The 13272-nt window shown below is 33.4% G+C and overlaps 1 protein-coding gene across 2 annotated transcripts; it reads left to right on the top strand.

The window, feature by feature from the left end:
* Positions 1-746: 746 nt before the first annotated feature.
* On the top strand, positions 747-11590 carry LOC108223736 (D-2-hydroxyglutarate dehydrogenase, mitochondrial). Of its 2 annotated transcripts, XM_017398131.2 has the most exons (16): positions 747-1005; positions 1140-1402; positions 2125-2226; positions 3045-3092; positions 3475-3545; positions 4429-4547; positions 5126-5221; positions 5317-5426; positions 5576-5656; positions 5864-5964; positions 7040-7148; positions 8477-8582; positions 9144-9229; positions 9321-9446; positions 10493-10590; positions 11272-11590. In XM_017398131.2, exons 1-15 carry the CDS (start codon positions 891-893, stop codon positions 10583-10585), a joined length of 1626 nt encoding a protein of 541 aa, XP_017253620.1. In that variant the 5' UTR covers positions 747-890; the 3' UTR covers positions 10586-10590; positions 11272-11590. The 2 variants fall into 2 exon arrangements, with proteins under 2 accessions (XP_017253620.1, XP_017253621.1); XM_017398132.2 differs by lacking the exon at positions 747-1005 and having other exon boundaries at positions 1190-1367; positions 11272-11412.
* Positions 11591-13272: the final 1682 nt, after the last annotated feature.

Genomic DNA, 13272 nt, shown 5'->3' with positions numbered 1-13272 from the left:
ATGTCTGTTTTGTTTTGACTTTTGACCGTTCAAATAAATATATTTTGACTGAAATTTACATGTATCATATAATTGAATAAAATAATAGAAATTATATCATTAAAAATATATTTAGTTTATATTATTATGTAATTTTGAGATTTTTAAAAATAATAAATAAATACTATGTAAATATTTAGTTAAATATTGATCTATTTGACTCATTTGAAAATCAAAATAGCCACGTTGAAAAAGATGGGGGAGTATTATTAAAATGAATTATTTTTATAATGTATCGAAATGGTAAAAAAGAAACTGTGCATAAATGAAGGGGATTGGGAGTATAATATTCTTATACAATACTCTCTCCGTCTCATAATATAATTCTTTTTTGGAAAAATTACGCATATTAAAAAACCATTAATTAGATAAGGGTCTTTCTAGTGTGTGCACATAGGAGTATAATATTCTTATACAATACTCTCTCCGTCTCACAATATAATTCTTTTTTGGAAAAATTACGCATATTAAAAATCCATTAATTAGATAAGGGTTTTTCTAGTGTGTGCACATGAGCACACACTGACCACTACTTTCTGTTGAGGTGGAGAAATTTTACTGTTTATGATTTTTGTGCATATGCAGGGGTCATGATTATTAACGAGGTTTGACTAAGAAAGCCGTCCGCCTCAAAAAAAAAAAAAAGACACATTAGATTTAGATAATATTTTTAATGAATAAATTAATTGTTGACGGGGGAGTAATGATAAATTTAACCGAAACTTTGAAATTTGACGTTGACAGGACCTCGGCGTGAGCTGCTCTGAAGTGTTTTTCCTGTATACGTGTAGACCGGAGACGTTTGCATCACCCAAATTGACAAAACAATTGACGCTGAAACACTCAACTCAATGGAGAAATGGAGAGCTGCCGGTTTCATCTACCGCCGTCTACTCAAACACTCATCAAACCACGTCTTCACAAGTCATAATTCAATCCCTAATTTCACGCGATCATCCATTTCAGGTATCGTTTCTAAACATCCATCTATATTATTTTATTCTTATCCTTCACTTATTTTTGTGCTCAATTTGGATATTAGCAATTGTTTTAATTTTACTTGAGCGTTAGTAGTTAATAGAAGTGTATATGATTCCCAGGGTTTGCATATGATTACTGTAACATTGCTGCACCATCACACAATTTGGTTGGGCAGATAGGGTATAGAAATTATGCCACATCAGCTCAGCGGAACCCGATGTTTTCGTCTGTGAATTCAGATGATATTGTTCATTTTAAGAGTATTTTAGGGGATAAATATGTAATTGAGGATAAAGATAAACTGGATGATGCGAACACGGATTGGTTGCGCAAGTTTAAAGGATCAAGTAAGCTTATGCTCCAACCTAGAACCACTGAGGAGGTTTGTGTCCTTTGTTTCTCGAATTGTAGTGATACTCGTTTATTGTGTAACACTTTTGATGTTGTATTTATGTGAAGTGCAACGTGCTAGAGTAACAGCAGTTTCATTTAGTTGTATTGTAACACTTTTGATGTTGTATTTATGTGAAGTGCAACGTGCTAGAGTAACAGCAGTTTCATTTAGTTGTATTTGTTCTCCAGTATGTTTTGTGTTTATGAAACTCTATAGGTCTTATGAAGTTAACAGGAATGTCATGATACTTTAAGCGGTTTTTTTAAAGGGGGTTTGTTTCCATCTTCACTAGCTAATTTTCAGTCTGTGTAACGGAAATCTGAGATATGATCCTATATAACCGCTCTTTACGATTTTATGGACCTTGGATATCATTACATCTTTTCTTGATTTGTTATTGCTGCTTTGCTGCTCTTGTTCTCGATTGTTTTTTTACATGTGTGTGTATCATGAAAGTACTGCTGCGATGCTGCCCCATATATATCTTTATTTTTTCAGTTTAATGCTTAAAAGTTATTCTATTTCCTATGTCTTTGAAGCTTTCCGATTAAAGCTCGGCCTTGTCTGAGCTGCATTATCTACTCATAGGAATTTGTTTATTCCTATATGCATTTATTGTTATGCATCTGTGAAGAATTTCTTGCCACATCGTGTAAATTATATAAAAGATAAATGAATGACTTATAATATATATGGATCACGTAACACAGGTCTCACAGATTCTCAAATACTGCAACTCCAGACGAATTGCTGTTGTCCCTCAAGGTGGAAATACAGGTCTTGTGGGGGGAAGTATTCCTGTTTTTGATGAGGTAGTTTATGTAGCTAGATAATGATTGATGAGTAATCAGTGTCATGCTTTGCTCTATGGTGAACTGTTACTAAAAGTTAAAACTGTGGAGTCGCAGCCAGGAAATGGCAAGTAAATTATACAGATTTTTTTTTTCTCTGTTAATTTTTTTCTATAGTTTAGGTCAACAACGTTGCTGAATACTCATTTAAAACAGACATATATAGGCTTGTAACACGTGGTAATTAGTGTTACTAATTCTTCCTAGTTCCTTTATATAGACTTTTGGACCTTATTGCATTGCAAGTTGCAGAAACCTAACTAGTTTCAGTGTATTGGTGTTTTTGAGTATAAAATTACTTTCACAATAAAAATTTGGGAGTTGTATAATTTCCCTACAATTGATGACTGTATCATAATGCTGTAGATTACTTCGATATTTGTAATCTGGACTGCATTTTGATGCAATCATATGACATGGCTGAGACCAAAGGTTTTACTATATCATTATGTAATTAAGAAATTGAAGTTCACTGAGTTGCAAGCTTGAACAAAATTAGAAACTAGATATATCTTGATGCCACTGATATATAATGAAATAAAATCACCATTCTTCACATACCGAAGTACATTACTATAGATCTGTGACCTAGGTATAAGTCTGTATACTGACCAGATGGACTTGGCCTGTTGTAGATAGCTTAGGGTGCACGCCAAATCATTAGTCCCGTAGAAAAAGTGCAAGCATACTAATATAATGGATTAGTTGCAACCCCCCCCCCCCCCCCCCCCCCCCCCATTCTATATTTGCTTATTGTATTTTGTTACGTGATCTTGCAGGTGATCATTAATACTAGCCGCATGCATAAAATTGTATCATTTGACAAGGTAGACGCTTCTTTTCTTGATAATTGAGTGATGTGATATTATTTTGTTTCCCCTGTATGCATGGTTCTAATTTTTATCGTCTCTTTCTATTATTTTTTCATCCTGATCATTATAATGTAATTTTGTCCTCGCTGCAATTATTGAAGCTGTACTATATGTTGCACTGTACCTCTGTAAATTTGTCACATCAAAGAGCTAAAGTCATCTTTGTTAATTCGTAAGTTTTTTTTATGGTCTTGTATCCTGAACATTTGAAGATTTCACCTTTAGCTTTTGAAGCTATTTATATAATGAAAAGAAAATTATTATTGCCAAGCATTTTAGTGGAGTATATAGCAATCAGACAATATGTGAAATATAACATAAATGTTAAATTTTGTAGGTCAGTGGTGTATTGGTATGTGAAGCAGGATGCGTATTGGAAAACTTGATTTCGTTCCTTGACAATGAAGGGTAATTTTGACGTCACTACAGGGGACACAACTATATCATCTTTAAAGCCACATGTACAATCATAGTCTTATACATTACCTGCATTGAGGAATCAGTTTGCCAAGTTCCTCTGTATTATATAAGCATTCAGCTATCAACTTCTATAAGTGTTTCATCTATTTATAAAATATTCGGTATATCTCTGTGTCTAATTGAAGGTAAGGTTTTTTTCAGAACAGATAGACAAATATGTGCTATTAAGCAGACAGAAATTTGGCTTATATGAGTTGACATGACTTACCCTCTTATGTGCCTATGTCTACCATCGTCCATCGTGATCCACTAACTTGTATATGCTTACCCTTTATATCCATAAAAAGTTTCCTAAATGTCGCTACATTTCAAATTGATGTTGGAAACTGTGTCCAATACCTCAATCTAAAGGCAACATTTTCCACCAGAACTCCCAGACTTCCTGTTAGTTGTTTAACCATAGTTGTCAAAGCGTGTGCGTCTTCTCATAATATTTTGTTCTTGCCCTTTGAATCTGGGAAGCAGCTCAGTATTTATTAAAATACTGAGATGTCAAAAGGACTTCATAATGACTGAAAAGCATTCACATTTCTTATCACAGCATCTTCTACCTTTAATGCTCCTGCAATATTTCTGTAGAAGGTAAATGTGTAATTTCTTCCATCTTGAACTAGAATTAGCTTTAATATGGTCATTTAAAAAAAAATTACCAGTTACTTGACATGCTAAGATATAGTAAGATTTTTCATCTATTAAGTGACATTACATCTTGAGCACCCTAAAATCTCTGCAAGTCTGTAACAGTTACTTCCTGTAGTCGTTGTATATACCATCCTATCCATCCATGTTAACATGTTGTACTTTGTTTCAGATTTATAATGCCGTTAGACTTAGGTGCAAAAGGTAGCTGTCAGATTGGTGGAAATATTTCAACAAATGCTGGGGGTTTGCGGTTGGTCCGTTATGGATCACTGCATGGAACTGTGCTCGGTAAGAATTACTTTTTTACTCTATATGTTCAGAGCTTTCTTTTGCTAAACTAAAATCTTTAACCATGGATTAACTAAAATGTGCAGAAGCTCTATTTGTTGATACTTATAATGTGATAGTTGCTAATAGCTTGTTTGTAATTATATCTATAGACACTACACAAAGCTTTCATTACATGAACGGGAGATTAGGCACTAATAAATTTCTCCAGTGGTAGAGTTGTGTGATTTTCTCCTCATTTTATCATTCGTCATATATAAAATATGATAGTTAAGAACGGTAATATGTACTTTCTCTTTCTTAGACTGAGGATGGAGAATAGAGGACAGTGGTAAGAGGTAGTCTTGATATGTCTAGCTGTAACAGTGATTATGTATGACGGATGTTATTATGTGGAACACTTGTCAGCCAATTAGTGTTTTAGCTACTGGTTTCTCATGAGTAGACTGGTGTATGATGTTCATATCAATTCTAGCATACTAGATAGTTTCTCATCCGTTTAGTATTCATATGCTTCACCGTGGCAGATTTTTTTCAAAAAAAATCTTGTAATTTATTGTTTTACACTGATCTTTCAGGTCTGGAAGCTGTTTTAGCTGATGGTACCATTCTTGACATGCTTGGAACTTTACGAAAAGATAATACGGGATATGACCTGAAGCACTTGTTTATAGGTATTTTGACATATAGTCATTTTGTTTATTATGACATATCTGTCAGTTCAAATAGATGTAATCATCTATCCTGCTGATGCTTCAATTTTATTTAGGAAGTGAGGGGTCCCTGGGTCTGATAACCAAAATTTCCATACTTACCCCTCCAAAGTTATCTTCAGTAAATCTAGCTTTTCTTGCTTGCAGTGATTATCGCAGCTGCCAGGTAAAATCACTGTACTATCCCCTGCTATAGTCAATGATGTTTAGTTTTCATTTGGATTTTAGACAACTATGAGTCTCATCTTTTTTTTTTATTCTTTGGTATTATGAGATACAGTGACTAATGTAAATATATTTTATCTAATGATTCAGAAACTTTTATTAGAAGCCAAGCGAAAGCTGGGAGAAATTCTGTCTGCATATGAGTTTCTGGATGCCCAGTCACTTGATCTGGTAAATTTTCTCTGGGAATTAGCAACATACAACATTTTTAGTCAAGATCAACAGATTTTTTTTAGTCCTCGGGTGTTTTACATGTTCTATTTAAGAGTTAATGGATGATATTGGGTTTAAATTTAGTTTTTTTTATAAAGAATATGGAATACATTGTGTCATGATTCAACTAAAACTGCTGACACGCTTGTCTTGTTGTTCAAACAGGCTCTAAAACACCTAGAAGGTGCCCGGAATCCGTTACCTCCCTTGATGCACAACTTTTATGTTCTAATTGAGACAACAGGCAGTGATGAAACTAGTGACAAGTAAATTCTTGCTTGTTTTTAAATAGGCTTAGTGACCTTTGAGCCCTTAAAGTTTGAGGATTTGTACCCATAAGCCCTCAATGTTTTAACTCATACCTTAGCCCTCAATGTACAAACGGTATGAGTTAAAACATTGAGGGCTGATGGGTACACACCCTCAAACTTTAAGGGCTAAAAAGTCATTAAGCCTTCTAAATACTATTTGTATCTGTTATTTCTTGCAATTATCAGTATTGTACTACATCCTCAACTTCCCTTCATGTCACCAAGGTTCATGTGAAAACTGATCATACAGAGAATAAATGCTTTCTGCATTATAAATACATGTATATGTATTAGCAGCATGTTAGAAAGTGCACGTGGTCAGTGGTCACTCTGGTTCTTATATTGTCATGCCATATGCCTGTGTTGGCACGTCATAATCTATAGTTTTCTAATTCGCAATAATAAAATATTGCACCATTTGGTCCGAAGTTATATAATATGCCATGGCACCTATGTACGGTGCAGGAGCAGGACCAGGACCACGACAGGATTTAGATGAAAATGTGATAAAATAAGAGGTGTAGAACTTTTACAGAAATAAACAAGGCAGAAGCCTCTATATCTACAAAAAGTAAATAATCAATTTAGGATTTATAATCTGAATTAAAATAGAAAAAAGAAAGAGCTTACATTCATATCTATAATGAGATTGACACAATTTTGATTCCTAACCCTACTTAAACCATGACATGATTGTCTTAATTCTACAAAATTTTAATTATATACTTATAAACCATTATCTAATATCTGAACAGTTAGATAATTAATGATGAGAAGTACTGTACTCAGTTTCTTTGTTTCTCATCAATGTGTAAGTGGATAATTATATTAAAAGAAGTATCACCCTTTGGATCCTCGACCTCGAGTATAAAGTTTCCAGGGCATCTGATCATTCATGAGTATTATAATGTATTTGAAGTACTGTTTGAATACTACCCTGTCATCTTGTCTAATAATTAAGATAACCAAGTATCTGGTCACTGATAAGTAATGATGTTTATCTTACCTACTGTTGTGTTTTCATGTACAGACAAAAGCTTGAGGCCTTCCTCCTTGATTCACTTGAGAGTGGTTTGATATCAGATGGTGTTCTTGCGCAAGACATACAGCAAGCATCATCATTTTGGCATATTCGCGAGGTTTCTATTTTTACTTCTCCTTTGAAATTTTTGGTTTTTCCTCCTATATTGGTCGCAATTAAAAAAAAAGGGAACCTGAGATACATCTCTAGCTCCTTTTCCTGAGGTTCTACTAAAATGATGCCACTTTATTACATATGTATAATTGGAAAAATTACATATAGTCCCGTTTCTGACCCCAACCCTCTTCCCGCAAAAACAAAAATAAAATCACGACACCATTATCACCAACCTTAACATCCTCCGAATAGTCACCTTCATACACTTTCTGCGGTTGAATCCGCTTCCTCTAACCCATCATAACTAATTAGAATATTCCTCCAAGCATCAAAGGAAGTGGATGCTTGTAAATTGTTTGCGAGAGAGTTTGCTTCTTAATTATAGTAGTGGAAAACATAGAAATTCAATACGGAAGGGAAAAATAAGTTTAGCAGGGTAAGAGAGAGGAAGGTATTAAAAATAGAAATAACTGTACTTGGAGTTGGAGGGTAAACAACTTCGTTTAAGAAAATATCAGGAAACGAGCCTAAGATGTACTGTAGGTTCCCTTCTCTCTTAAGAGATCAGTATAACCACTGTTTACTTGTCAGCGACTCAGCATACACAAATGTGGTAATCAAACAGCATAGTCCTGTATAACAACTTAAATTCTTTATGATTTGGTTTCTCTTATTGTAGATTAAGATGAAGGCAAGCCTAGGAAATAAAAGTTTTGACCAGATAACACCCGACCTGAGTTGATAACTAGTTGGAGCACTACTTAATCATCATAGTAAAAAAACTGTTGGGGCTGGAATACTTTATTGATCTGCAACTCCTGCCATCAGTAGATGTATTCAGAATGCTCTGCTATGTTATTAACTTCTTTGAATAAATGATGATAAGTTTTAATACAGAAAATAGCAATACTTTCTAGGGCCTTAGAATTGAGTTAAGGTTAAATACTTGCCGAGTAAGTCGAACTCATATCCCCCAGAAGGAGCTGCAAGTAGCGTTTTTGAGGATTTTTAGAAGTAAAGATCACTTGTTTAGGGATCCATTACGGCTGACTAAATTACTTGGGCCCATAATGGGTAATTCATCCCTAAATGGGTAGTAATTTGGACCTACTTGGGCTTTATTTTATTTGGACCTATTGTCTGTGTGGTTTTAGGGTTTTACAAACCAACACTCATCAATTTTCTTATTAATTTACCATCTGATACAATGGGGAAATTGTACGGTGTTCAAGACAATTTCCCTAAGATAATGCGTCGATTAAGAATATAGGATAACTTTGTTTTTCTCTGTTATTAAAAACCTTGGTGAAAAAAGCAAAGTTGTGACAGGGTATACCAGAAGCATTATTGAAGGCTGGTGGTGTCTACAAGTATGATCTGTCATTACCAGTTGAAAAGATGTATGATATTGTTGAGGAAATGCGGACACGTCTAGGTAACCAACTTATCCTTGTATTAAGTTTTGTCCAACTGTTTTTCGCATTTTGGTTCTAAGAAAATGGTATATTGGAAGGTTTGCACTGAATGCAGAAAATAAACAATCGATGGTTTATTTGGTTTTTGATAAGAGCTTTTCTTGTGCTGTAAAAGAATGTATTCTTTGTGCTAGTCCAGTTTCTTAGATTATCTTCAGGAGTCTGTTTTAAACCTGTCTGAGATAAGGTTACATATCTTGTTCTAGTTGGGTTTTCGCTCAAGGGACCTTAAGGGGAAAATGTACTGATATGCTACATTGTAGGTGCTGAGGATGCACTTTTTGAAGTGCTCTTTTGTCTTGTTTTTCATTGGTCTATGAGTGTGAAGTGTATTTCTTATCAAGTAATCCACTTCCTGTTGATTCATGCTTTCAGATTCTATAGTTTCTTGTTTTTGGATAGAAATTACAAGAGTAGTTTTATCCGATAAAGACTAATTTTACTTGTCAAATGTATCTGACTATATGTATATTTACATATAAAACCTACATCTTCTTACATGATGGATATGAATATTATAGGTTCTGCAGCCAATGTGGTAGGGTATGGTCACCTTGGAGATGGCAATCTTCATCTTAATATATCAGTCCCACAATACGACAATACCGTAACATCCTCATTCCTGATTAAAGAGTTCAGCCGTGTATGCTACTATGCTAGGGATGTTAGTTTTGTTTAACAAAAACCAAATTTTGCAGATTTTAGCACAAATTGAGCCCTTTGTTTATGAATGGACATCAAAGCACCATGGGAGTATCAGTGCAGAGCATGGCTTGGGGTTTACAAAAGCTGATAAGATATACTACAGCAAGTCACTCGAAACTGTAAGTCCTATAGAATGTTTTTCTTGGAACTTATACCCTGGGTTCAGTTTCCTATATATATTCAAACTGCTCTGTACTGCTCATTACCCTGAGCTAGGGTAGTAATAATATATATATATATATATATATATATATATATATATATATATATATATATATATATATATATATATGTCCCGCTTCTTGAAATCCTCTAATAACATGACCACGGAGGGTTTTATACAGAAAATACTGTAATCGGTTATAATAGTTTGGTGCTTGTAATAGCCCTTTTCTTTATTGGGCCCTCAATGGGCTTTGAAATGGCATAAGAAACCAAAGATTAAAAAACCAAACAAAAGCAAAATGCAGAAAAAGAAAAACGGTGAAGAAAGGAAGGGGGAAGAACAGAGCAAAAACTAGGGTTGAGATTTCAACAAGAATATACACCGGAACGAGTACGAATGGAAAGGTGCTTGAACCGTGAAGCTTAGTTATTGTTCTTATGTCTTCTTAAAGCCCAATGAAGAAAAAGGCTATTACAGTGCTGGGGCTTGATTAACTGCATATCTTCCGCGGTGCATGTTTAAGAGCTCCTTGCTAGTTATTCAGACGGAGAGCAGAATTATTTTTCGTAGCAAATGCTTTTGAATAAGTTGGCAGGGAATTATGCTTTGTGACTAATGTCCTCTAATTGTAGTTATGAGATGGGAAGGTCCATTTACTGGACTTTGAGAAACCTTTTTGTATACAGGGATCTGAGAAGATAGTATGATTTTCTAGTTGATAGCAAAGCCATTGTATTTAGTACCATCGATATTTGGAAATGGCAGCACAAAGTGCCCAGGGGGCTACTATATGTTCTCACTATGAAAATGCATAGCTTCCACATCTTAATCATTATGAAAGAATTTCGATATCCATTGTTGGATGTAATTACACCTTATATACAAGAGGGAAGGTTGTCTAGTCAAAATGTTGTGCAACATGTTTTGTTTCCCTCAACCGTAGCTTTTATTGTTTTAAGCCTAGGTAATTCTTTATGACAGACTTGCTCTTGTACACAGGTTCAGTTAATGGCTTCCATAAAGAAGTTAATGGACCCTCATGGAATTCTTAATCCCTATAAAGTTCTCCCGCCTTCTTCTCTCACATCTTAAAGCAGGTAAACAACTCAATTCAAGATCTTTACATGTTTGAAGGTATCTAGAGCGAGTCATTTGAGGCATAGGCACAAGCATTGAGTTAATTAGATTAATGTTGCCCGAAGTGGATGGTATAGATTGTCTTAGAGCTGGAAATCACAAATTTTCCCATGATTAGAATGAGAACTAGCATTTGAAAGAATGACTTCTGTAGACCATCTTTTCTTCGGTATGTGGAAAAATACCCCTCCACTCAACAAGAGAGCATGAGCGTGACAGATGAATTGGTATGGACGAGACCAAAATACCATGTGTGTGTTCCAAATTATACTTTCTATGGATTGGGGAGGCCCAGTAATCTATGGGGAGGCCCAGTTGATTTATAAGTAAATAATATTTTTCTAGATCCAGAACGAGGGAGTAAACACCAAAATACAATGGAAAGGGAAAAGTGAAATTTTGCATGAGAACATATATTTGGCTTTAGAGTTGCATATTACAATGGAAAAGGAAAAAGTGAAATTTTGCATGAGAACATATATTTGGCTTTAGAGTTAACATATCACAATGTTGCTTTTTTCTTTTCAAAATTTTTAAAAATTACACAGCAATTTGCAACTTGTTTTACTCTTCTGTTTGTAATTCCTTTCGGCTTATGTTTATCGTATTTCGCATATGAGTTGTGATTTTATGATTTGTAGGTAATTTGTATTTAGGATCTATTTTGTTAAGTCGTTGAAGACAGTATGAAACTAAACTCTGCTGTTGCTATGTTCCTGAAGATGACAAAGAGCCAAGTCCAGTGGCATGGTTGTTTCTTTTCCATTTACTATAAGACGAAGCTCATGCTAATTTCTGTATATATGTCATTCTCATAAAGATTTATACTAAACTAGTCTCGTAATATACTACAAACAATGTAGTAATAGCATATATGTTGTATCTTAATGAAGACATGTGCTCAACCGAATATGCAAAAAAAGATAAATTTAATCTCAAGCTGTAAATTATACTGCCAAATGAATTAGATTATGTATTGCCAAATGAATAGGCAGATTCCCAAATCTTAAAACAATTATAGAAGTTAATTTTGAAACTTCAAAAATTATAGTAGTATATTGTTTGTGATGTGTTTCAAATTTTATAACCGTTGATTTATAAGGTATATTCCCTGAGATATTTTTTGCTTAGTCAACTATTCCCCCCATCTCATATTATGTTTTTTTTTGACTATTAGAGAGTCAATTTGACCAAACTTTGACCATTAATTAAAGAAAATTTATTATTATTTTAAAAATCTGAAAAATGGATTTTGAAGGGAATTAGATATATTTTGTAATCAAGTAAGTTTTTTAATCTTTTGAAGTAGGATGATATGTGTAATTTGCGGTCAAAATCTAGTCAATTTGACTCTTCAGTAGTCAAACAAGACACATAATATGCAAATGGAAGGAGTAATAGTCTCAACAGAAAAAAGAAATAAGTATATTTGTAATGTTGTAGTTGAATCATGAATGTGAATTCAACCCCTTGTTTACTAGAGTTGATAAAAAAGTTATTATTGTTTCTAGGATTATTTACCAAATGATTATCCTATTACATATATCCTAATATAATAATATGCATATGAATTTGAGCACAAATATAATATATTTGTAAAAATACTGTATTTTTAAAAAATATTTTGTAATAGTACAATCTTTGAAAATTGTAAAAATATCATTTTCTGAAACTTTTTTACAAAAATTTGAAGGCTACGTTTGTAACTATAATCACTAATCATATACGTAACAACAAATGTAATTTTTTTATTGAAAACAACTTCAATTGAATTGAAAATAACAAAAAATTCAATTGAATTTGAGTGCTCTTGATGGGTCAATTAATTAAATCAATTTTTCTTTTTTTATTGAAAACAACTTTAATTGAATTGAAAATAAGAAAAAATTCAACTGAATACGAATGAAATTGAGTGCTCTTGATAAGTCAATTAATTAAAAGTAATTGAAATGAACTAATGCTTCATAGTAATAACTAATTAACTAATTCTCAAAACAAAAACAAAGAAACCAAATCAACAAAAAATTGCAATTTTAATTCTAATATACCTCTAAATCATAGTCAAACTGTCAATATGTTTTCTCTCTATTGAATCCTTCGATCTTTTTTGCAGATAGGACATCTCACCTCGATTGGCTTGTCCGACCGCCAGTGATACCTTCATTAACCACCGCTCCTATAACCTTCCTCCATACTTTCTTCTCCGCCAATCACTGTCCTCCGTCGATATTTTTTATTAATCACTGCTCCATTATAACCTTCGTACATGCTTTCATCTCCGCCTATCACTATCATTTCCCTCCCATTTTGAAAATGCTATTTTCCATCCATTAAGTTGACTTATTCTTCTCTTGACAAGACATGTTTGTAAATCGGTGATGATGTCGTAACTATTGTAGTGAAAGAAAAAAAAAACAAGAAAAGAAGTTACATTTACTTGTTTTTATTTAAAATTATATGTTATTAAAAAAATTCCGAAATTGTAATTAATTGCATTTGTGTTTAAAGATATTTTCTCAAATATTTTGAGAAAATAAAATTACCGAAAATCTCAAAACAAGTGATATTTCTGATAAATATCTTATATATAGATAAAGTCAAACCACTTACTTGCATCTTTAATATTTTAACACAATTTGAAG

The sequence above is a fragment of the Daucus carota genome, chromosome 5 (assembly GCF_001625215.2).
Source record: "Daucus carota subsp. sativus chromosome 5, DH1 v3.0, whole genome shotgun sequence".
Taxonomy (NCBI): domain Eukaryota; kingdom Viridiplantae; phylum Streptophyta; class Magnoliopsida; order Apiales; family Apiaceae; genus Daucus; species Daucus carota.
This window is presented reverse-complemented; position numbering and strand designations above follow the sequence as displayed.